Source organism: Canis lupus, chromosome X (assembly GCF_003254725.2).
Source record: "Canis lupus dingo isolate Sandy chromosome X, ASM325472v2, whole genome shotgun sequence".
In the NCBI taxonomy this organism is placed as follows: domain Eukaryota; kingdom Metazoa; phylum Chordata; class Mammalia; order Carnivora; family Canidae; genus Canis; species Canis lupus.
Window position 1 is genome coordinate 96,529,668 of NC_064281.1, and position 26,446 is coordinate 96,556,113.

The window sequence follows — 26,446 nt, forward strand, 5'->3', positions numbered from 1 at the left end:
CATTATTGAAAGAAAAAATTATGTCTCTAAATCTATTTTTCCATTGCAAATGTACTAGAGAAAAAATCCTATTTATAAATGTTAGGTATATTTCAGCAGTACTATATAACAAAGAAATATAACTACTGCTGGAGAACTTACATTTATGGGTTAACATTTAAAGAGTATTATTCTATGGATATTTAAATCACTGCCATCACTACTAATGAATATTTCTTCTTATTTCCCCAATATAGACACTACTCTAGAAGTCTGGTAATAAGCATGGGTCATATAGATTTAATTTCTCTTTCCATTCTTTGCCAACATCTCCTCTGTCAATGGCCCTGGCTCTTCTTTTGTAAAAATACCCTGTTGACTGTCACATTGGCCTGGAGCCAGTAAGGGCAGTTAGCCTCATACGAAGCTACAGCCATCTGTCAGAATATGCTAAAAATCAATGAAAATAGTTGCTACCTCCTCTTCTGGTCAGGCATGACTCCTCCACATAATTCTAATTTGTCTTTGTGAATTGAAGTGGTTATGTTAATACCAAAACCACATTCTTAATAGTATTAAATATCACAGCAAAATCCTTAAGACTCATCATGGTGGATAGATCATGGTTGATGTCCATCATCATTACTGAGGGCTGGTCCAAGTTAGGGTCTAGAGCCAATACTTGGCCAAAAAATCTCCATGAGTAAGAGTATCAAGTAAACTTTGAGTTAGGAGTTTGAATTAGGGGACAGCAAAGAGAGTAAATAAAGGAAATTAAAAATGGCTGTAATTCCATTTCAGAGTAAATCCAGATGAAGAGGTCAAGAAGCTAAGAGAACTGTCCCAGTTCCCTGCAGGGAATGGGCTATGTTTGAGATCCTGATAGAAATGAGTACTACTCCATTTAATCTTGTGTTAAAGGCAGAGCAATCTACTCACATACAAAGTGTATGGACAGAAAAGAGAGACCAATACAGAAAGGAAAGTGGTAAATTGGGATATTCTGAGAAGCTAGAATGGAGCAAAAACCAATTCCAATGGAATGGAGAAAGGAGGAATATGACACAGAGGAAGAACAGAAATTGGAGACAAAACTAAAATGGGTGTGAAAATCACATGTGAGATCGTAAATAATCCCTGTAACCACCTTATGATGATGAGTGTTAGTAGCCCAGTTTTAAGGTCAGGAAAGTAAGGTTCAGAAAGTTTCAATAATTTGCCCAAGTAGAGACAGCTAATAAGTAACAGAACTGAAACTCAGACCCGCCTCTGCTGGTTTCTACAATCAAAATTGTGTTAACCACTCTTCCAACTTTTATGAAGAAGGCACAACACTGTACCACTAAAGGTACAGAATAGCTCTGGGATTGAGGCTTATCCCACACGCAGGGGAAGGGACAGTTTCTGGAGAAGAATCAGAATAAAAGGATCTGCAAACTGAAGTACATCCAAGGATGAGTCTCCAGGTAAGGAAGGAAAATATGGCAATTTGACAGCAGGAATTTCAGAATAAAATTTTGATTTCTGGATCACAGCTTAAGAATTATGGGCTTTTGAAACTGTAGAAGGAGACTCAGTGTCCATTGAAAGATGAATGGATAAAGAAGGTGTGGTCTATATATACAATGGAATATTCCTCAGCCATTAGAAATGACAAATACCCACTATTTACTTCAATGTGGATATACCTGGAAGGTATTATGCTGAGTGAAGTAAGTCAATCGGAGAAGGACAAACATTATATGGTCTCTTTTATTTGGAGAATATGAAAAATAGTGAAAGGGAATAAAGGGGAAAGGAGAGAAAATGAGTGGGAAATATCAGTGAGGGTGACAGAGCATGAGAGACTCCTAACTCTGGGAAATGAACAAGGGGTAGTGGAAGGGGAGGTGGGCGGGGAGATGGGATGACTGGGTGATGGGCACTGAGGGGGGCAGTTGATGAGATGGGCATTGGGTGTTGGCAAATTGAACTCCAATAAAAAATTTAAAAAATTAAAAAAAATAATTATGGGCTTTTGGTTCCAGAATGATTATCTCCTATTAGTATTAAAAGGAATATATTGGCTTCCAGACAAGACAACCTAATAAAAGGCCTGAAAAATTTTGTTGTTGTTGTTTAAAGATTTTTATTTATTTGAGAGAGAGAGAACGAACAAGCAGTGGGGAGGGTCAGAGGGAGAGGGAGAAACAGACTCCCACAGAGCAGGGAGACCAATGTGGGGCTCGACCTCAGGACTGTGGGCTCACGACCTAAGCTAAAGGCAGAGGCTTACCCGACTGAGTCACCTAGGCACCTCTAGTAAAGGGTTCAAATGACAAATGGAGGGGCACCTGGATGGCTTAGTTAGTTAAGTGTCTGATTTTGGCTTAGGTCATGATCTCAGGGTTGTAGGATGGAGCCTTGCATCAGGCTCTGCACTCAGCAGGCAGTCTGCTTGAGGTTCTCTCCCTCTGCCACTCCCCCCACTTGTGCACATGCTCTCTTTTTCCCTCAAGGTAATAAATTCTTTTTTTTTAGGGAAATAAATTCTTAAAAAAATAAATGTCAAATGGAGGAAGAAGGAGAGGAATAGTAGAAAGGATAACATCTAATATTACCGAAATGGATAACTGGTCACTATGCATGAATTGGAGTGTAAAACACTCTTCCCAGAATGCCTTTTCCTCTATTGTTCACCTACTACTACCTCATGATTTCATTATTATATTTATTACTAGTAATAAATTACTTTCAGGCCATCTTTTCAGGAAAATTTCTACTTTCCCATCTCCCAACCTCAACACTTCCTCTGGGTTAGATCTACCACCTCCAAGTGTTCCTACCTTGGAACTACTCAAATTTAATAATAGCACTTACAGTATTGTTATTTATTTCATTTTGCCTTCTTTACTACCGAGAGTGGTTGAATATAAAGACCCTGGCTCTACAGCCTGGGTTCAAAATCTGACCTGGGTCTGCTACTTCCTCCCTTGGGACTATTGTGACTCTGAATTCTCTTTGCCAGTGTGTCAGTGCCAGGCTCTTATATTGAAAATACTTTTCATTGTATGCTTTCTGTGCCCAGCTCCAAGGAGACATTTTACACAGATTATCTTATTTGGTTCTCAAAACAACCACACGAGGGAGGATCTGTCATTTTCTCCACAGAACAGATGGGGAATTGAGGCCCATGGAAGTTAGGTAATGTGTCCCAATTCACAACTATACTAAGTAGCTTAGTCCAGTGTTGTTTGAGCCTATACACTTACACACATCACCCAGACTCTCCATCTCCATCTCTGACAATATGACCATCTTTCCCAGATCTGAAAGACACTCCCCTCACCCCGCCGCAAAAAGAGATAATCCAAGAAAAGGCTTAGAGGAGGAGCTGGAAAGGCTGATCTCTGAGTAAGGGAGGGCTCAGGGCAGGCATAATCCTGAATATGCTGGTAGTGGGGGAATTATTTCTATGAATGACAGAAGGCAGGTAACCATCTAAGAGCTGTTCTGAAGCCTTATTATCACAAAGTCTCACATACATGTGCCATCAAAACCTAAGGGAGGGAATGGTTCTAATGATTGGAATTTGGTAGTTGCTATAAACTGAATGTACACCCCCCCCCCCAAATCACATGTTGAAACCTAATCTCCAATGTGTTGGATCTTATGACTGGAAAACCCTGGAGAGCTCCCTTGCCTTTTTTGCCATGTGAGGACACAGAGAGAAGATAGCAGTCTATGAAATAGGAAGTAGGCTCTCACCAGATGCCAGATTTGTCGGTACCTTGATCTCAGATTTCCCAGCCTCCAGAACTGTGAGAAATAAGTACCTGCTGTTTAAGTAACCCAGTCTATGGCATTTTTGTTACAGCAGCTCAATTAGACTAAGGCAGTGGTAAAAGAGTATATTCTATTTAAAAGCATGCTAAGAGAGGAAGTGAAATGATGTTGTGTTTACCCAGGGAAAGTATGAACATAAGAGTAGAAACATCTTTAATTAGAGGAAGATAAAAATAGGCAGGGACAAAAGTAAAGTTGTTTCTTCTATATTACTGCTGGTATTATTATGTTAACATTTACCAAGTGGTTACTATGTGCCTGACTGCTCTAAATACATTGCAGATATTAATTCCTTTAATCCTTACAATGACTTTATTTTACTAATTTATCTATTTTACTAAAAGGTTAGTACTATCATCCTTACTTTCCAGATGAGAAAACTGAGGCATGGCAATGTGAACACAGATGTCCAAGCTCATACAGCTAATAGATGGTGGATCAGGGAGTCTGCAATAAATCACTTGCCCAGATGGAGGAAATGGACACTCATTTCCAACATGGACCGCAAAAGTGTCCTAAGAGTGAAGTGTAGTGGACATGAGTGATTTCAACTCCAAAGACATCTGCTGGATGTATCATTTAACTAAAGGCAGATATATGACAGGTCCCTAACCTCCCTTGTTGAAAACTCTACCTCCAAGAAGGTAGAGAAAACAAGGAAACTTGCTTCTTCTGACTAGAAAAGAGAAACTGGGGAGTTACGGTGATAGGAACCTTTGTCGAAAGCAACTCTAAGCTAATTTTAGCTTAGAGTCCAAAAGTACATTATGAAGCAAAATCCTAGACTTTAGGAAAGCAATTCTCTAAAGTGAAGTCAGTATGATTCCTTGCCCTGAGACATTTAAAAAAAGGAGATGGATTAAGAGTTGGAAAGTTTTGCTGCCTATTGAAACCAGTATGCCTGTACTGGGTGTTCTCCATTCAGTTTAGATTTCTAAAGAACATGGAACAAAAGAAAGAGATGAAAATCAAGGATAAATAAATATAAGAGGGTGTGATGAAAATGATGCCAAGAAGGTTCATACCCCAAATGAGCCTGAAGTTTGGGGAAAAAAATCTAAAGATGACAGAAAGGGTTTGTTTTTTTTTAAGATATATATTTAGAACAAGAAAGCCAGGGGTAGGATAGATGTGTAATTCATGCAATGCTATTGGATGACTGAGATTAGGGAGGCCTTCTCAATGACTTGTTTTCCTTGTGGAAAGGAATGATCAGAGATCTAAAAAGAGTAAAGTAAACATCTGTAACCATAAATTGAAGCCTAAAATAGTCAAAGTGTTCATAAGAAAGTACTCAACTGTTCTAAATGAATTAAAATTCTGTTCCAGAGTGGTGACAAGTCTTGTAGATTCTATTGCCTTGTCATAGTTGCTAAAGTTTCAGGACTGTGGTGTGGGTGATATGTGTCAGAAGACTGGAGACAGCAAATATTGGCTTTGGTTTTTAAAAGGAAGCACACAGCACACAGGATCCTTAGATGAGACCAAGGGAAAGCATGTTGACTGCGCAATTCTAGAACATGTTATTTTTTTTAAATATTTATTTTTATTTATTTATGATAGACAGAGAGAGAGAGAGAGAGAGAGAGAGAGAGAGAGAGAGAGGCAGAGAGAGAAGCAGGCTCCATGCTGGGAGCCAGACGCAGGACTCGATCCTGGGACTCCAGGATCGTGCCCTGGGCCAAAGGCAGGTGCAAAACCGCTGAGCCACCCAGGGATCCCCTCTAGAACACGTTATTAAAAGGATGATTTGTAAGTACTTTTAAAAAAGATAGTAACCATGAGAGGCAGCACAAATTCTCTAAGAACAAGTCATGTTAAACAAATCTCATTTCACTTCTACTTTTGACATGGTTATTGGATTGGCAGATCAGTGAGAAAGTAGGCATACTGTCTGGATATCAGCAAGACATTTGACAAGGTCTCTCATGATATGCCTGTAAACAAGATGGAGAAATGTGGGCTGTATCCTAGTAAAGAAAATTGCCTGATGGATAAGTGTCAACCCACAGGAAGGATTCTAGTGGTGGGCCACAGCGTTCCGACCTTCATCTTGTCCTATGTAACATTTTTATTAATGACTTACATGGAAATGAGGAGAACACATCTAACAGAAGTACAGATGACACAGGTAAGGGAGCAATACAATGCAAATACTTTGTATGGCAGAATTAGAATTCAACTCCATCTCCAGGGGCTAACAAGGTGAAATAAAATTAAGCCAAATGAAGGCTCTAAACATTTCCACCTGCACTCTTCATCCCAAACACCCAATTAAAAATCTCCAACTATATAATTTTAGAGTAAAAGAAATGTGCCTTAGCCTTGGAACTTGCTATGAAGTTCTAAGAGTTTAGTTACTAAGTGTTCTCAAGATGTATCAGCAGCATTATATATCCACCAAAAAAGCTGATATTGGCATAGACAGCATTAAAGGAAATGTTTCGTCAGAACCAAGGAGGCAACTGATTGTCAGTCACAGCACAAATTTCTGAGTGGGTGCATCAAGGTGATTGCTGAGAGTTCCATCTAAAGTTCATCAGCTCTGCTCCCTGCCCTTGTTCAAGGGGCAGCCATAGGTGGCCATGCTATAGTTTTTCTTTTTTTTAATCACATGGCCCTTTCTCGCCCCTTGGCCTCATGTGACTGAAAGAATACAGTTATCTTCCCTTATCTGAGGGGGGACACATTCCAAAACCCCAGGGGATGCCTGAAACCAAGAATAGTACCAAACCCCATATATATTATGTCTTCCTATACACACCTATGATAAAGTTTAATTTATAAATCAGGCACAGTAAGAGGTTAGCAACAATAACTGATTGTAAAATAGAACAATTATAACAATATACTGTAATAAAAGTTCTATGAATGTAGTCTCTCTCTCAATAAGGTTCAATATTGAACCCACCCTTCTTGTGAGGACGTGAGATGATAAAATGCCTGTCTGATAAGATAAACTGAGGGGAATGACTTAGGCCTTGGGATGTAGCATCAGGCTACCCCTAACCTGATGATGATAAGTCAGAAGGAGGATCTGCTTCCAAACCACAGTTGACCGTAGGTAACTGAAGCTAAACTGCTTCAGTAGAAAGTAAAACTGCTAATAAGGGGGATGGGGTGGGCTACTTTATCTTGAAAAGATGCTCTCAAAAAAAAAAAAAAAGAAAAGAAAAGAAAAGAAAAGATGCTCTCAATTATTTGAGGCAACCCAAATGGGACTCTGCTCCTGGCGACCAAGGAGCCTCATGAAAACCCCCACCTGCATTCAGCCTTGGCTAGGACACTTCAGGAGCAGTGAGGTCAGCAGTTTAGAACTGTGTTCTAAAGAAAGAGATCAGAAAAGAAAAGAAAGAAAGAGATCAGGATGGAGGATTTGAAACCAGCTGATGTGAGGAAATGGTGAAGGAAGTGCGGAAAACATTTAGGTCAAAGAAGAACAGGATCAGGGACAGTGAAGGGCTGTCAGGTGTGTGAGGAATTTTATTTATTCTGTGAGATCAGAGAACTAGATCTGGGAGAAACGGGCAGAGTTAAGAGGTGGGAGATTTTGGTTCACTAAGAATCCTCTTGGGGTTGCTTGAGATGGAATGGAATGCCTTAGGAATAAATCGATTACCTATTTTGCAGCTATTTAAGTAGAGGCAGGTGACTACTTAGTAAGGACAGCAGTAGATTACCTTTGGGTTGTATAATGCTTTGCAATGTATGAGACACTTTCTGCCACAGTAGCTTGATCTTCCACACAACATGTTGAGACAGGCATTTTTACCTTCATATTTATAGATGAGGAAGCTGAGGCTCATGATGACACACCAGCATGTCCCCAGAGTTACCTTTTGTTGACTATACGTGAAAAAAACATCTTAAAGGATATTTTTGGGAAATGCCAACTCATCAAGCTGATAGGATTTCTAGGTTTTTAAAAAATTTGTGTTTGTGATACTGAATATATTCCCAAATGTACTAAAAAGGTACTCTCTGCACAATCTCACATGAAAACTTATGTTCTTCTCTGCGTCTTATGAAGCTGAGACCAATTAATACATTCCTTGCATGGATACAGAAGGTCCGTGGGTGCAGTTTGTACAAACATGCCTAGATGTACACTTCAAATAAGAATAGTTTTCTCTTCCCATTTGCCTGAGCCCCATTGCCCACCTCCTTCCAGATTTCCTGTTATTTGGCTTTTTAGAAGGAAAGAGGGTGTTTTGCTTGTCATGATTGCTAGATAACCAGACTGCCCCACTCTTTCCTTAGCTCACTATCACCAAGCCCTGCAACAGAATTAAAAGAGTGAGTAAATAAAAAAAAAAAGGACTGAGTAAATCACCAACATTAGCAAGAACTCCTTGAAGATACACATTGTTCTCTGCTTCTCTCACCTCATTCACCTCCCTTTTTCATTAAAAAAAAAAAAGATACACAAACACTATCACTAGTACAGTTCTAATTGGGTTATCTTCACCATCAGAGTTGACTTCTATACTTTCTCTTGGGAGATAACAGAAATATCAGTTTATGAATCTATTTAATCTAGTAGTGATGGATGATACAGAGTTTCCTGGATTTGAGCCATAATGCTCTCAGTTTGTTGGTAGTGACATATTCACTGATGCCATGGCTGGCATATAACTTAATCTGCTATGAAAAAAAAAAAACTAAGCAGTCTTATAATGTAGGTATATTAGTCCTCCCCTTTCCATTCCAATTCCCAGATATTGGGATAGAAATTGATCAGAGTTGACACCACACATTGCTTATCAAGTGATATATTATACCCATTGTTTACATACAAATGTGTTTACAAAAAGCTTTGGTAGTAGATCTAAATAAGGCATATAGAAGGCAAGGGGAAGTCCTTGGATTTAAAAGATGACAAAATACTATGTTTTATTAGGTAATGTCTTTCTATGTTAATAGGAAGTTGTAATTTCTGATTTAAGAGGGAGTGACTAGAAATGATGAATAATTTCTCATTCAATCGCATCCAGTGCTAAAGTCTATTATGCTCCAGACAGAGATCTAGAACTGTGGAGGAGTACAACCTGAATCTCATGACAAAGACCTGAAGAGTGAATCCAAAAACCTGAATATGTGAAGGGCCAGAAAAACAGAGGCAAACTTTTCTTTGTCAAAAGGCCAAACGTAAAAAAAAAAAAAAAAACCAAAACAAAAAAAAACAAAAGGCCAAACGTCACCCTGAAGGCAGAAGTGAGTCTTTACAAGTACACACGAAAAAATAAAATAAAATAAAATAATATAAATAAATAAATAAATAAATAATAAATAAATAAATAAAAGTACACACGGGTAACGGGCACTGAGGGGGGCACTTGACGGGATGCGCACTGGGTGTTATGCTATATGTTGGCAAATTGAACTCCAATAAAAACATATACAAAAATAAATAAATAAAAGTGAGTACACACGGACTGTCCAATTTATGAAGCAAATCCTTTTTGAAAATGTTTGACGGCAATTTACTTTTTGAAAGAATCTTACAATAAAATCCAAATTATCACGGCTCCTCCCGTTGTGTTTGGATTTTCCCCGCAACGTTGCAGTTTCCTAAAACAAGGGACCAGTGCCTTTGAGGATGCACCGAGAGTTTAGATTATTGCTTCGCTTCAGATGTTTTTGTGGGTGGCTGCCTGTGGGGTGTTTATGCCTCTGTGGTTTCATCTTTCCATGTGAATCTGCTTTGGTCTGTGTCTGCGAGCGGGCCTGAATCTTGATGTGTGTGCCCGGGCGCGCTCCTGTGCTTGCAGAGGGGGCTGCCTTCGCGCCCCTGCATCTGGGGGATCTGGGTGTGCATTTGTGCGCCTCTGCAGGTGGCTCTGGTGAGACGAGTGTCCGCGCTCGGTGAAATCGGCCCCTGCCAATATTTAGGTTATCGAGATCAATAATAGCTCAAATACCTGGTCTCCAAAGGTATGTTGCTATTCAACACCCAGCTGTTATGCAGATGGACTGAATCCTGCGTACTGGTTGGCGGAGCTGGAGCCGCGGGGCTGGGCTGGCTGCGGGTAGTCATCGATCTCCTCTGAAGAGAGTCGGCGGCAGGGGCTGGTTTCCTGGCACAGGTGCACGCGTGCGGAGGCGGCGGGGGCGGCGGGAGCGGCCTGAAGGTGAACTGGTTGTGCGGGCTGCTTGGCATGTCTAAAGAGGAGAGAAGAAAAACACCAAATAGAGACTTACTCTCCCACTTGGCAGTCAGGAAAACACAGCTTGTCAGACTTAGGATTTCAGAATAATATAACCTGCGGTGGGGGGGGGGGGGCAGACTTTTAAGTTCAGTCTATCCGGAAAAATGTCACTTAACTTACAAAAACACGTGCAGCACGCTCATGAAATGTAAAACATTCACAGTTGCATTTACATGTAAATTCTTCAGGGCTCTAGCAGCTAAAAAGTAAATGAGGCTGCCTCACACAATTTGTCATAGTTTCTGCTACCGAACAAATAAATCATCAACAAGACACTAAGTTGCAGAACAGAAGTGAGCCGATTTCCATCAGTTGCAGAAGTCTCACTTCGGAAAATACCGGTGAAAGGCACAAATTTGTTGCAAGAAAAATCATTCGACGCTTCAAAGAAAAGTGTAAGGCCACCTTCTGGCTTACCTCGGGAAAGGATGCTAGCCCGCCTACCCGGGGGCAAAGCCATACTTCAGAAAAACAGCTCCCCCAGTGTGTGACTTACCTGCGCGAAATGCATCTCTTTGCCAGCCTCCCCCCCCCCCCCCCCCCAACTATGAGTGCTGCCTGGAAAAGGTAGGCTTTTTAAAAGGAGTTTGTTCTGGTTATTACATGCATTTCTCTGGCCATGCACTGCACAGTCTGTGCCCCTCCCCCCGCCTGCCACACCTTTCTAGGGTCTCTGCCACATTAGCCGCAGCTTTGGCAGAAGGGAGACCATTTCCTTCTCTGCCTGTTTGCAGTGGGGGCAGCCTGGGACAGTGGTCCGCGGACTTCTGTTGTTGCTATTGTTTGGTAGTTTTCCACTGTTTTCCTGGCAGGCACACGTATAGACAGCGAATTAGAATTTGGCCCATGAGAAATGCCCCAATTAAACCCCTTTGAAAAGGAATCACTATTGTAGCTGATAGCCACCTCTCTTCCACGGGAGAAACATAATAGATGTCAAGTGATCTCTTGTAACACCAGCACGTTCTGGATAAACTTTGTAGACAGCATGGCTTTGTCCCACCTCCCAAATGACCGAGAGTTGAAAAGCAGAAAAATGCCAGAGGCTTTCCATGCCTAGCAAAAGGGCTCAGCTGGTTTGTGCTGAGCCTCACTTTGCAGCGGCTGATCACAGGGAAAAAATAACTTCTTTCCATCCTTCTACCTCAAACTTGAATTTCGAAGACACTGGCATGGTTTTCATATTTTAAAATGATACTGGTGCCCCAAGAGCATGACAAATTCTTGGCTGTGTTTTCTCCTATAGATGGCTCTCCCTTTAAATAAGCTTGCTATATGAAAAAGGAAATTGTACAAAAGATAGATAGGGAAAGGAGGAGTGATCATTCATTTTATACAAAATATCCCTTTAGATAGTCAGCTACCCTTGTATGTTTAAAAGGAACTAAAATGCTTCATGAATTTTCGAAATCAACCCTATTATTCCAGGCCCAGCCCAAATCTCTCCACTAAAAATATCATCACAAGAACTTAACATCTCATTAATTTTTTAAACCTCTGGGCTCATATTCATAACCATAACTACAAGCATGCTTTCCATCTTTGGACTCAAAAAAGCATTGAATGCTGGAACCCAAAAGATCTTGAAGATCCTTTCATTTTGCAGATGAGAAAACTGATGTTTGGAGAGCAGCTTGTCCAGGGATACTTGGCATGGCCCAAACTAGAAGCTCATCTCCTGACTCTCTGGTCAATGCTCCACTCACTGTATTGTAGATCTTTCTAATACAAGTTCTCTTTAACTCCTTAAGATTTAGAAACACAGAATCCCCCACATCTTCTGGACTTTTCACTGATAACATACCACCTTCCATTGTGGTTGTTTATATGTCTGCTTCCCTTCTTAAATCATATCCCCTTAAGCGTTGAAAAGGAAGGCAGTTTAGCGTATGGTATAGGCTAATGGTGGTGTTATACGGCACAGCATACTGGAAAGAGCATAGAATTTAGGGGTATGGCAGGCCTGGGTTTGAAGACTGCCTGTGCCACTTAGAAACATTAACTCCTCATTTGTAAAATGGAGACAATAATCCTTTCTCCTAGCAATTAAATTGAATTCATGAAGAATGTGCTTGGATACAGTATGTCAGTGACTGCTTATTTATTAAATGTAGTAAAAGGGGGCAGCCCCGGTGGCTCAGTGGTTTAGCGCCGCCTTCAGCCCAGAGTGTGATCCTGGAGACCCGGGATGGAGTCCCACGTCGGGCTCCCTGCATGGAGCCTGCTGCTCCCTCTGCCTGTGTCTCTGCCTCTCTGCCTCTCTCTCTCTCTCTCTCTCTCTCTCCCTCTCCCTCTCCCTCTCCCTCTGTGTCTCTCATGAATAATTAAATCTTTAAAAAAATGTAGTAAAAGGATGAAACCTTCAGCCTGGAAATGACCATGGTGATCACTTAGTTCAGCTCTCCCTCCTCCCCTCTCCATTTTAAAGATGAGGAACCCAAGACTCAGAGAGGTAAAGTGACTTGTTCAAGTCATTCAACTTGTATGAATTTGTCTGCCTCTGTCTGATGATTCCCACCCAGTCCAGTATTTTTTCCATATGCTATTTTAGAAAATAAATATGACTCTTTTCTCTGACTTTAACAGGTAGTCTTCTTATCATAACTTTGGCTCCTGAGTTTGCAATATTATAGGATCCCCTTGTTATCCTACTTTTTGTTTTATCTACCAAAACAGACTGTATATTTCTTAGAGCAAGATCATCTTCTACTTTTCTTGCATGTCATATGGGCACAGGGCTAGGTACAGAGTAAGACCCCTAAAAGCTTTTATTTCACTCCCCCCTGGGATCTAGAGAACTACTCTCAGTGTCCCCTCTTGGCTCTTTCATTCTGATGTGGCTGCTAGGTATCTATTTGATAGCTCACAGAGCAGTAGGTTTCCCCTTGGAGGTTGTAGTGAAATCTCTCCCACAGCCATGGAGAAGGGCAATGATATTCCAAAGAGGGTGCTTAAAACCATGCCCCTCTAAGACACGCAAAAGGCAGCAGTGACACACTCTACAGACTTGCCACCTAAATCCATGAACTTAATGATGCGAGGAAGGAAAATAAACGGTGGGAGTCTAGAGTTAGAAGAAGAGAAGGAATCAATTGTACATGCTGTGTCCAGAACACCTCTGAATGACACGTGACATCTATTAGCTTAATCAGTAGGTATTTGTGTCAGTACAGTTGTTCAAAAGACAGAAAGGCTCTACTAAGTACAGCTGTTCAAAAGAAAGAATCACTCATTGTCATCTGGATTTATTGCTTGCTGGATTTCCTCACAATCTTTGCAACTTCCTTATTATGAAACATGATAAAAATTCTACTTCATTGAAAAGTATGATCATGGTATTCTTATAACATATTATACCACTTCTGCTGCAGGTAGAACTACTTTGTATAGTTTTTTTGCTTATATATATACATGCATCTGTATTGATTTATATCTATTGTATTGTGCATCTTTGTTTCCATGTTTTAAATATGCAAAGGTTTCCCTACTTGTTAATATTGTCTTTAAAGGCTCTCACAATATTGAATTGTTGAATTGAGTGGAACACATCCAGACCTTAAGCCCTTATGAAATGCAAATGATCTCAGCTTCATTCTTTCTCTCACCTCAGGAAAAAAATGGGGAATGCACTTGTTCCCTCCCAAATGAAGTAATTTAATTCTTGGGCTCCATGAAATGGGATTTCCCAACCTTAAACACTAATGAAAAATATATTTGGGTTCAGCATTGGGAGCTCTAGAACACCAGTTCCAAGGGGTTAAGAGTCACATGCACTTACTTCCAAACGTATGTGGCAGCCATATATTTCTGCGCCCAAAGAGAGAGACGCAAGGAGGGGGGGGAGTGATTATGAAATGTGTATATCTGGACATACCTATAAAACTTTCTGAAAGTAAATTAAGATTTCAGATGGAAAGGTCTAATTCACATAACATACTTGGATAGGATCCAGTTTCAGGTTTGAGGTCCTAAAATAACTTGGTAAGAAAAGTCTCTGTGAGAGGAAAATGCTTCCCAGTTGTATACCTAAGGTATTTTAGGTGTGGGAGAACTGTTAGCAGAAGTATAGGCCTTCAGAAACAACCATCATCTCCAAAGGGTAAGCAGGAAAAGAAAGTTGTCGTGCATAGTTGGTTTTTTGTTTGTTTGTTTTTGTTTTTCAGTCAGAGAAACGTTTCACCAGATATCAGAATGCCTCTACTCAGAAACACTGTGTGCGGACTTATCGAAGGGCTGCATCAACATAGTGCATTTGGCTATAAGGCGATGTTTGCATTTCTTACATTCTCTGCACTATGCAAAATTGCACATTGGGAAAGGGCTTATGGGGAAAAGGGGTTGGGGGCACAAGACCTGAAGCTGGCTCGTGACAGTGGGTGTCAGATGGGTTGCAAGTTATGAGTTATTGTGGCATGATGGAAGGAGCGTTGTCCCACAGAAAGATCTAACCCCAGGTGCAGATAGATTGCAAGGCTCCTAACACCAAATGGTGTACCAAGACAGCTGGTGGATGTTTCCGTTATATGCATGTGTATACTGTGTACATTCCTCAATGGTTCACTCTGCTGTGTGCAGTTTTCTCCCTTCCCCTAGTATTTTTAACAGATGGAATCACACGTATGTAGACACAAAATTTGTCTTATGTTCGAATTGTTCTGAAAGATACCAATAGCACAAGAACAAATTAATGTTTTCAAAATAAGCATTGTAGCAGAACTGACTGTACATGCAAAATCATTTTCTCTAAGTGTTAAAAATAAATACTGTCATTAATACAGCAATGCCAAATGGATGATTTTTTTCTGAAAAATGTGACCAAAGCAGACACATGCCTTATTTTTCCCCAGATCTGTGTACTTAACCAATCAAACTTTTCTGTACTGAAATTCAGAAAATAACCCCCAAAATATGCCCCCCCCTCAAGTTACTATGTGGTGTATGTTACCAAGAGGAGCACATATTCTCAAAGCTGTAGAAAAAGGTCACGGGGAGTCAGAAAACTTATCTATACTTCCTGGCCTTAATTAAGTCTGTGTTTCATTACCGCATTGGCCAAAGAGAAGATGGCACGACTATACATTGTCTGTAGCTCTGGAATCAAAAAATTCCTGAAAACCAAGGTTTTTTTTCTCATTCATTTCGTAGTGAAACCTGATCTAAACTGATATAAGGGTATTTATGGCCTTTATTTCCTTTACAGAATTTTTATACATTTAGCTGCAGAAATATTGATGTATTATTAAAGGATGCTGGCCCACATCCCAGACTGGGTGTTACACAACACATAATATATGCATGGCATTACCTGTGTAAAATCTGAAAAATTCTCAATTTTGAAACAAAAGGACCCCAAAGATTTTTGATGCAGGATTATGGGCCTGTGTTAGTATTTAACCACCTCTCTGAACTCTTATGAGGTAATATTAATTAATGCTTATGAAGGCCTTGGTAATCTACACGAGCAAAGAACATCAGGGCACCAAGGGTTATTGCCATAACTACTTATGTCAAGTCTCTCGAGGCCAATTACAAGCCTTTGGTTCCTTAGGTTGTTTTTCTGAGCTATTCTCCCTCCTAGGCAGGAGAGGGGATAAAAAGAAAATGTTTTAAAATAAAGAAGGGAGGTTTATTATTAATATTAACTATTACGAGTAATTCTAAATGTATATTATTACTTTATAGTACTTTACTTGCCACAGGGAGCTTTCACAACCTGTGAGGAGGTGGTTTATAAATTCGCATGTTATGGCTAATATCCATTAACTTGAGAGTGCTCAGTGATCACCACATTAGTCTTAACTGTATCTGGCTGTGGACATTTTCTGTTCTCAGCCTTATAATTATTATTAGAGGCTCAAAGAATATGAAAGAAAATTGGTTTTCAGAAGAAAATTGAGTAAACAGGTATACCTTATCTCTCTCCTGGTTCAAATAATACTGCTTTACTATTAATGTACCCACAGCCTTTAATAAAAGCAGATCCATTAGTTAAATAAACCATTAGATTGAGAAGAGAAATAAAATCTATTAAACTGGTAAAGTTTAATAGATGTTTGTGTGTGTATATGGACATATGTGTATGCATATGTGTATATGCTCATGTGTATGAGCGAGACGCAGACAAGAGAAAGAGGCAGAATGAGAGCGAAACAGAATTGGCAACTAAAGCACATGACTGCAGGAGAAGAGTCACAGAAGATCTGGGGGCGGGCCAACAATAAATAACGTTTTCTGGTTTACATGGTTTCAATCTGGTTCTAGATTACTGCACTATGCATGGCTCCAGAGCCCTGTGATGCTATGTACTCTCTTTCAGACTGTAAAGTATATCCTTTGAGGACGTCGAACAGGTTCTCTTACCAAGACAGCAAGTAAGAGAGTACATTCTATTAATTTCTGCCAGTTGGGTTGATCTTTGTTACAACCACTGGAAATAAAGGTCAGCACTGAAGCACCTACAATCCTTTGACATGTCTGTGCTGAAACTTGTATTTACACTTTAGTCTCTCCATAAACTGATGCTTGTCTTCAAAGAATGTGCTGGTCTACCTACAGAAAGTGTCAACTTCCTATTTTCTAGGTCTCATTAATTTCTTTTCCTGTTCTCCTGTAAGTTGTACAAGTATAATAATGAGTCAAATATCTACAAGGCAACCCTCCCGCCTACGCACTTCTTCCTCTTCTCGTGGGGAATCCAACTGTGCTGTGCCTTGTATTGGCTTTACATAGTGCAATTAGCCAATCTTAACAAATAACAGTCAATATTGCTGCCAATAAGTGGCTGGTTTGTTAACTCAATCAACTCTCTGACATAGATTAAGACAAACAAACTAGGATTTAACAATCAAGAAAAAAAGAAAGGACTGTGGCTAAATGCTGTTTTGCTTAAATTACTGAAGTAAATGTTCAAATTACCCAATTTTCTGGGTTGTGAAAATGTAGGACGGATACATCTTTGCTTATATTTTCAGAGCTTCTGGCAACATTGCAAGAAGAGGAAAAGTGAAGTCAACACATTTGTTACCTATTCATTTTTCTAAGTAGAATGGTAAAAAGCTCTACTTTACAGTCCGATTTGGAATTTTAAATGTCAAATTCTAAATATGAATATATGGTATTAATTAACAATTAAAATTAGTGGTTGGCCAAAGCCTTTTTCACTGTGGTCTTGAAGGGAACTCTGTTATCCATTATGTGCCAGGAAATAAGAAATAGATAATTGCCCTGTTTTATCTTATGCTGACAATGATGCTGTGGCTTCCATTATTAGGCAGTGAAGTATATCAAAAAGAAAATATAAAAAAGTAATGATCCTTAAAAGTTCATATTTACTTTATCCTCAAACTAAAGTCGTATGTAGGTATTTCAATTATTTTCAATCCCCAAGTTCATTACTTATTTGCAAGTAGGTAATAGAGGGTTATGAATTAATTGACAGTGAATCATTTAATAAATTAGCTAATAACAGATATTCTGGAATTTTACAAAGTTTACATTTTCAGAGCTTTGGGTTTTTTTTATTAGACTATTACAAATGATCATCCTGTATTTGTTCAAAAAGCAATGGATGAAAATCACTTTAATGTTATTTATGAAAATAGAACTCTGAATGTTCAGAGCACAAATCAAGAAAACATTATGACTGTGTCTAAATTTCTAAGAAAAATATTTTTCATACTACCATATGTTAAATAATGAGGGCAAGCTATATTAAGAGTAATAAAACAACAAAAAATAGAAGACGCAACAATCCTACAGGATAAAAACAAAGCATGGGGGACTAAGGAAGGCTGGGGATGTTTTAGCTGCTCCACCCAAAACTTTATTTCAGATGGAGATTAAAGAAAAAGATGATTATTAATACCATTATCTATCCAATACTGTCTGGCTATTTGGTGAGAAAGTTTCCCCATACCCTGTAGTTCCTCTTCCCCAGCACAACTTTAGGAACAAAGGAGACCCGTGGACGCCTAGTGCAGTGGAGGAGAGGAGTTCTAGCATCTGTACCTGGGTACTGAACAGATACACAGCCCCCACCTGAGACAATGGGGAGAGACAGCCCTGTTACAGCAGCATGCCCAAGACGAGACAACTCTCACATTTCACCCATGTTTTGCCCAAGTTCAGCAGTTCTGAGCTACAGGATCCAAACACACGTAAGTTTTGCAATCACTCGTTACTACAGTAGAGGACTAAAATTCACAAATAATTTACTTTACAAATAATAGATGAGAGTGGACTCAAGGTGATAGCTCTAACAGTGTCACTCTCACCGAGTTTCTTATGCATGTGCTTTCTTGGATGGGAGAGAAAGGGGTGGGGTTCAGTTAGTGCTAGACACAGATACAACTGTGATCCCACAAACCATTTTATTTTTTTTAAAGATTTTATTTATGCATGAGAGACACACAGAGAGAGGGAGAGACACAGGCAGAGGGAGAAGCAGGCTCCATGCAGGGAACCCGATGCAGGACTCACTCCCAGGACTCCAGGATCATGCCCTGGGCCAAAGGCAGGCGCTCAACCACTGAGCCACCCAGGCGTCCCCCCATAAACCATTTTAATCACTAGTTCCCACATCCACTTCCTGATAAAATGATTATATGCATACTATAGGGATGATGAAAATTTGATTGTTCCTCCTCTCAAAAAAGAAAATGGGGCAGGGTGGGGATTGGGAACAAAACTCTTGGTATTCTCACAAGAGTATATGCACATGTACATGTTATTCAAATATACTGGGGCCAACAAAATTGAGAATTGTGATCTTGACGTCTGATGGTAGAACCCTACTGGCTGCCATCAACCTCTCTGCCTGATCTTTGGATTACTGAAGGAGTCTCCTAAGAACTATGAACTGGGAAGTGATGGGTGTGTAGGAAGAAGAGAGTAAGTTTTATTTCCCAGCTTGCAGTCAAATTATGCATCTCCTTGTCTTATATCAGGATCTAGGTCTGAATCATCTTTGTATCTTCCAAACGCTTAGCCCATAATTTTAGTCAATACAAGTTTAAAATTTTGTTTACTTGTGAACTTAATTAATTGGAATAAATTCAAAGTTTTAGTTGGAATTTAATTAAGTTTATTTTATTAAAAAAATTATAACAACTACAGTGTGAGAGAATGTTTTATGAAACCAAATATCTTATTTGATTGAATTCTTCCCATTCCTACCAGTTGTTTTGGCATTGTGTGGGCACAGCTTGTATCTGAAGCTTTCTGCCTGAAATGCTCATTGATTAATTCCCTCCTTATTACAAATTTTCATTTTCTTGTTTTTCAACATGTTATTTTAGTGAGATGCTAAATAGAGCTGTTTGCTGGAGGGGTGCCAACATTAAGATATATTACTAAGCCTCCCTTATAAACTTTGCTTATGCTCAGCTATGCATATTTAACTCATTTTATTTTTCCTTCAAAATCTGATTCATTCCCTCAATTACATTACTGCTTATCTCTCTGGACTCCCTCCAACTTAACTAGGTCTTTATGTTTCCCCAAACGAAATGCAGGATTCTGGATGAACATCACCCAGAATGCAAAAAAGTTATCTGACAAATTCTTTTGTAATGATGTCTTTTCACATGTTGCCTCAAATTACATATAGATTGCACTTGAGACTTCATTAAGTGGAAGATGGCTAATGAAGTCACGAGAAGGCAGCTCAATTAGGAAATATACTGATATATTGATATAGGTGTGTTTGCTAGTGGATCAAGTGAAAGTCCATCAAAATGAGCAAATTAGTGGAATCTACTAATATAATGTTAGAGTAGATTGAATAAGTGCTGATTTCAGACAGGTTCATCCCCATCCCACCATGTATAGATGCCTTAGGAAAACTAAAAGAAAAAAATAAGCTTGTCTCAAGGGGAAAAAGGTCAGCTGGCATAAACAGGAGGAAAAACAATGAGAACATATGTTGAAGAAACTATGAATATGAGACTGTACATTAAATATAAATGGTAATCCTAGAAATTCAGAAAATATTTCATAGGTAGTGACTGATAACTCTTTAACAAAGTGTCTTAAGCAACTTAATTCTTAGTTAAGGTCATTTAAATAGTTTTTTCAATGGTTCTCAGGGGAAACATTTTATAGATGACAGAAAGCCTACTGAGAGGGACAGAGGATGAAGCACACACTGCTTATCTGAATGAGTTTTGAAAGAAGCCACTTGTAGTGCTTGAAATCAGTGCAGAGAAGCTCATTCCTGCATATCAATACTCAAGGTCTACACCAGACCCAACTGAAGAGTGTGATCTGGGTTCATAGATGGACTTGATTCAAATTTGCTTTCATTTTGGTTTGCTCACCAACTGCAAATAAGTACTGCAAAAGATACAAATAAAATTAGAATGCAGGCATGTGTACCCGGCTCCATTTTGCATTCCTTGTAATCCACAAAGGCAAGCCTCGATTTGGTAGTCTTGGTAGCCTGCACAGAATGAGGTGTCTAACAGGATGAAAGAACATATTACCTTTGCTGTCTTTTGCACTCCCAGCCTCATTAGCATTTAGAAACAGCTTATGTAAAGCATAATTCTGTTACTCAGGAAGTCCTGTCACACAGGCTTAACGTGCAGCTCCTCGATATCCAAATTCTTACTTCTAGTAGCAATCATCAAGTCAGTTGCAGGTCAAGATATAGAGATATGGTATTACTATTTATACCTTCCAAAGAAATGATAGAGAAGCCAAAGTAGAGAAGGGATTAAACCTAATTAGTTATGGAATACCATGTATTCAGAAGTAGAAGATGAACAGGAGAGTATCTTGGTTTCATTGGTTTACATTCAATAACATGAATCAAGTAGAGTATTTTCTCGAATACTAATCTACTTATTTAGAGGAACTCATCTCTATGTGACTTGTTTAAATTAGCAAGTACATTGTGACAATTCCAAATGACACAGTGGTTAAATTACAGATCCTGATTAGGATCAGATCAGTCTGGGTTTAAAATCACAGATCTGCTATTTACTATCAGTTTGATAGTGATCAATAAAACCTTCTGAAGCCTCTGTTTCCTTATCTTGTAAAACAGGGATACTAATAAATATCTCTTAATGTTTTTGTGAGCATTAAATGAGGTCACATGTACAAAGCACTTACTAGCGTGCCTGGCACATAGTAATCACTAAGTAGTATTATTAAATGAATGTTTAATTATTGAACCTGACAAAATCTATAAAATTCACGTACCAACTAGTAAGTAACCTAAGAGAAAATCTATCTGATTCCAACATATTTGCTTATTTAAAACTTCTCCATTATAGTTCAAAAACACTTTACAATTTTCACACGTTTCTTATTTTCTTCAAAACAGTTCTTAGAAGCTATTCTTGAAATCATGAGTCAATAGAAGAACAGTTGACTCCTTTCCTGTTCCTCCAAGCCACACCAAACACTCTCTATTGATTAGCTTGCTTATTATGCTCCCAGTCCCTTTTACTTCAGATAACAGGCTCTATTTCATGATTTTTATTTTAGTGCTCTGAGTGCATTCACTTGCATTTTCCCCTATACCAAATGATTTGGGGATATACATGCATTTCGAAAGTACTTATTGCAATAACACCTTGGGACTTTAACATTCGAGCAAAGGATATGAAGAAAAACCATTTTCATGAATACAACATTAGTGCTTTGTATTTAGGAAGCACCTTTCATCTGCATCTCTCAAAGACCTTCACAAATATTATCTGATGCTTTATTCACTAGGTGAAGCTGCAAGCAAAACTGCCTTTCAAAGAATTCCCTCAAAGTACATAAAATCCCATGAGGGAAGGCACATAGATAGCTGGATAAAGTGTCAGGAATATTCAGAAACATTTTAAAGTAGTATTATACCAAAATGCCACTGAACAAACTGTGTCTACTACTTAGAAGTATGGTATTCCGTAGGCATAACTTTCATATTAAATAAATACACAGGAAATTAGTCATCCTGGCACCAGGATCAACATCCACATTATAACCTAATGATATTTGATCAATTGTGGAACTATGTGTCAACCTAATTTGTGGTAGATGACTTACCTTATACAATATCCAAATATATTTATTAAAGCACTGCATATTAATGATACTCAAGTATAGTATATGCAAAGAGCATGGACATCAGACCAGGGTTGTATGCTAAGTACATAGCATATTACCTGGTAGCTGTTATAGATTCGGTTAATATTAGTTATCAATATCACTATTATTGTAATTCTTTTCATGAATTCAGATGAGAAGACAGCTGTCTTTCCAAGAATTCAATGTTGCTGCAGCTCTACAGTACTCCCCCCTTACTCATGGGGGATACTTTCCAAGACCCCCAGTGGATGCCTGAAACCATGACTAGTACTGAACCCTAGATATACTACATTTTTCCTATACATACATGCCTATGATAGAGTTTAGTTCATAAATTAGACATAGTCAGAGATTAACAACAATAACAATAAAATGGAACAATTACAATAACATATTATAATAAAAATTATGTGAATGTGGTCTCTCTCAGGATACCTTTTTTTTAAAAGATTTTATTTTATTTACTTATTCATGAGAGACACACAGAGAGAGGCAGACACAGGCAGAAGGAGAAGCAGGCTCCATGCAGGGAGCCTGATGTGGGGCTCGATCCTGGGACCAGGATCATGCCCTGAGGCGAGCACAGACACTCAACTGCTGAGCCACCCAGGCATCCCTCTCTCAAGATACCTTATTGTACTGTACTCACCCTTCATCGTGTGATGATGTGAGATGATAAAATGTCTGTGCGATAAGATGAAGTGAGGCGAGTGATGTGGGTGTTGTGATGTAGTGTTAGGCTAATATTGACCTCTGGGCAATATGTCAGAAAGAAGATCATCTGCTTCTGGACTGGGATTGGCTGGGGGTGGCTAAAACTGCAGAAAGCAGAACTGTGGATAAAGAGGGAACTACTGTAGTTCTTTTTTTTTAATTTTTATTTATTTATGAGAGACACAGAAACATAGGCAGAGGGAGAAGCAGGCTCCATGCAGGGAGCCTGATGTGGGACTTGATCCCAGAATCCCAGGATCATACCATGAACTGGAGGCAGATGCTCAGCCACTAAGCCACCGAGGCACCCCGGAACTACTGTAGTTCTTTCTCTAATTCTTGTTAAGCTATGTACCTGGGAAGTAAGAAGAAAAGCCCTTTTCTTTTTAGGAGCAGCAGCTCAAGATGGAGAAAGGCATGGATATTCAGATGTTAAGACCTCTTCTGGCCTTCTGACTGAAATTATTTATATAGTGTCTTGTTGTCACAAAGATTATGGCTATGGATTTGCCATGAAAACACACCATATCAGATGAGATACTTTTTATAATCCTAAAGAAATAACTGACTTCAATGAATTTTAATCAACTCTTTTGGTGCCATGAAAACAAAACATTAGTCTACACACTCATTGTGAAGACATTACCAGCCTCATTTACCGCTTCTTAGTGTTATTATTCTTGGACCTCTCTGTTATTGTACCTTCTTGCTCACTTAATTAGTATGCAATGAAACCGGACTATCTAACAAAATTGTAAGAAAGTGAGATTGAAAATATTCTGAAGAGATGAATATTTTCTACTGTTTCAGAAGAAAATGTGATGTTTTAATGTCATACATGGTGCTCATTTTAGAGATGGCGAAGTGAAGGATCTAGTCCAAGGCCTTGGGTCCTATGGCATTGAACTGACTGACTGCTCCCACTCAGCCATCTCTCCTGGGATTCAAAGCAAACCACACCAACAGTGCTTCTATCACACTTGCCATTCATATTTATTGCAAACACTGAAGATAAAATTCTGTGACTGAATTAGCTATGTAACAACTTATAATAAAATCCATGTAATGGGTTACTTTATTTGTAAGCCCAATTCAACATGCTCATGCATGCATCATTAATTGCTTCCTTTTAATTCTCGGTAGCAAATATCCTCATTTCAGTAGTACTTATATAATGTATATGATACTTATTAACAGTCTTAACTTAGCTGGTTTATCATTTTATCCCATTGATCCTGAAAATATCAGAAGAGATTGCTTAATGGGCTTTCTTTAAAAAGACAACCGAGCAATTTATTTATGCTATTTTTCTATCTGCACATTAAAACCTAACCATATTTACTAATGAAGTACTATGGCTATAAAATAAATTCTCATTTTGTATAATTTGCATTCATGATGACCATCTATCTAGTCACAGAAAGTATCAAACTGGTTTTCAAATAAATGCTACTAAAATAAAATGGACTTCCTGAAACTGAGAGTCATGGATGGGGGCTTCCTTTTCTGAATACGTGCTGGAGTTTACAGCAATGGATAACAACGAAGATGGCTAAGGTTGTGTAGTCCAAGTGTCACTCAGTAAAACAGCTCTAATGTTTCGCTCTCTTATACAAATCCATAGTATAACACATCATGGTTATGCCAAAAATCTAAAGTCTCAAAACCCTAGGGATATTGGATCTGGGCTTTTAAAACGGTGAATTAAATTTTATTTTATATTTTGTGGATTTTTTTTGTGGATTTTTGTAACTTGTTTTGCACCAATTACTATGTTCTTCATAACACAAACATTCTAATGTAATTTATATAGTACCTCCATTTGAAAGATCTGAAAATGTAAAAACAAACAAAAATAAACCCCTAACGATCTAAACATTGCAACAGAAGTTTGTTTGTATAGGAGTCTAATGACTACAAGTGTCTATCTGAACAATAGTGATTTTCTAAAATGACTTTTTAAGTGATTATTCATTATGTGGGGCAAAGGCAACAATGCACAGAGTGAAAAGGCAACCCACAGAATGGGATAAAATATTTTCAAACCATATATCTGATAAGGAGTTACTATCTAGAATATATAAAGAACTCTTAAAATTCAACAAGAGATAACCTGACTAAAAAATATGTAAAGGACTTGAGGAGACATTTCTCCAAAGAAGATATACAAATGACCAATAAGCATATTGAAAAGATGCATTAATATCCTCATGAAAATGCAAATCAAAACCATAACATATTCCTGACACACATCAGGATGGCCACTATTTAAAAAAAAACAAAAACAGAAAATAAGATTTGGTGAGGATGTAGAGAAATTGCAACTTTGTGCATTGCTAATAGAAATGTAAAATGTTGAAGATCTTATGGAAAACCAGTATAAAGGTTCTTCAAAACATTAAAAAATAGAATTATCATATAATCTGGCAATTCTACTTCTGGGTATACATCCAAAATAACTGAAAATAAGATCTTGAAGATGTGCTTGCACATCCATGTTCATGGAAGCATTATTCACACTAGCCAATGGTGGAAGCAATGTCAATGTGCATTGATGGATGAATTGAAAAGGAAAACATGGTATATACATGCTATGGAACATTACTCAGCCTTAATGAATAAGAAAATTCTGTCATATGCTGCAACATGGATTGAACATTGAGGATATTATACATGAAATAAGCCAGTCACAAAAATACCATGTAGTTCTACTTATGTGAGGTACATAATCAAACTCATAGAGGAGGTGAATGGTGGCTTCCAGGGGCTAAGGGAAGGGAAACTGGGGGAACTGTTGTTCAATGGGAATAGTATTTTGGTTTTGCAAGATGAAAATTTTCGAGAGATCTCTTGCACAACGATGTGTATATAGTTAACAGTATTCCACTGTGCACTTAAAAATGGTTACGACGGGGGCACCTGGGTGGCTCAGTGGTTGAGCATCTGGCTTTGGCTCAGGGCATGATCCCGGGGTCCTGGGATTGAGTCCCCCATCAGGCTCCTCCTGGGGAGCCTGCTTCTCCCTCTGCCTATGTCTCTGCCTCTATTTCTATGTCTCTCATGAATGAATACATAAAATACTTAAAAAATGGTTACGATGGCACATTTTAAGTTATGTGTTCTTTAGCCACAATAGAAAAGTCATGCCATTCCTTCACTAATTAAGTATTTTACTTCAGTCATATGGTGATTGATAGTGCGATAATGTAGGTTAGTGACCTCAAAGTGTGGTCAAATCTAAGCATTATGAAAAGGGTGGGCAAATTATAATAGATGATTACATGATTATCATCATAAATCTTACTGGTAGCAAAAGAACTGTGAGATTCTCGGTCATTTATCCCTTAATGGGTAAGCATAGTTTTAATGCACTGAATTCGGTTAACATATACAGCCGATTCCTTAATTTATATATTGAAAAGAGAAAAGTGATTGCATTTGGAAATTTGGGGCTTTATCAAATGATTATAAAAGAAAGAAATGTACTTACTACTTGCCAAAATCTGGAGGTAATAAAATGATAAAGAGCCAACTGTCTTTATCAGACCAGGCTGTCATAACAAAATCCCATAATCTGAGTGGCTTTTTTTCTCACAGTTCTAGAGGCTAGAAGCTCCAGATCAAGGTGCCAGCAT

At 38.7% G+C, this 26,446-nt stretch overlaps 1 protein-coding gene across 3 annotated transcripts in view; it reads right to left on the reverse strand.

The window, feature by feature from the left end:
* The window catches only part of TENM1 (teneurin transmembrane protein 1), a 794,660-nt gene that overhangs the window by 330,657 nt on the left and 437,557 nt on the right, over positions 1–26,446 (reverse strand). For all 3 annotated transcript variants that reach the window (XM_025431163.3, XM_049107241.1, XM_049107240.1), the window contains one exon: positions 9,726–9,966. In XM_025431163.3, the coding sequence (XP_025286948.2) occupies positions 9,726–9,966 (241 nt within the window). The remainder of the gene's footprint in view (positions 1–9,725; positions 9,967–26,446) is intronic.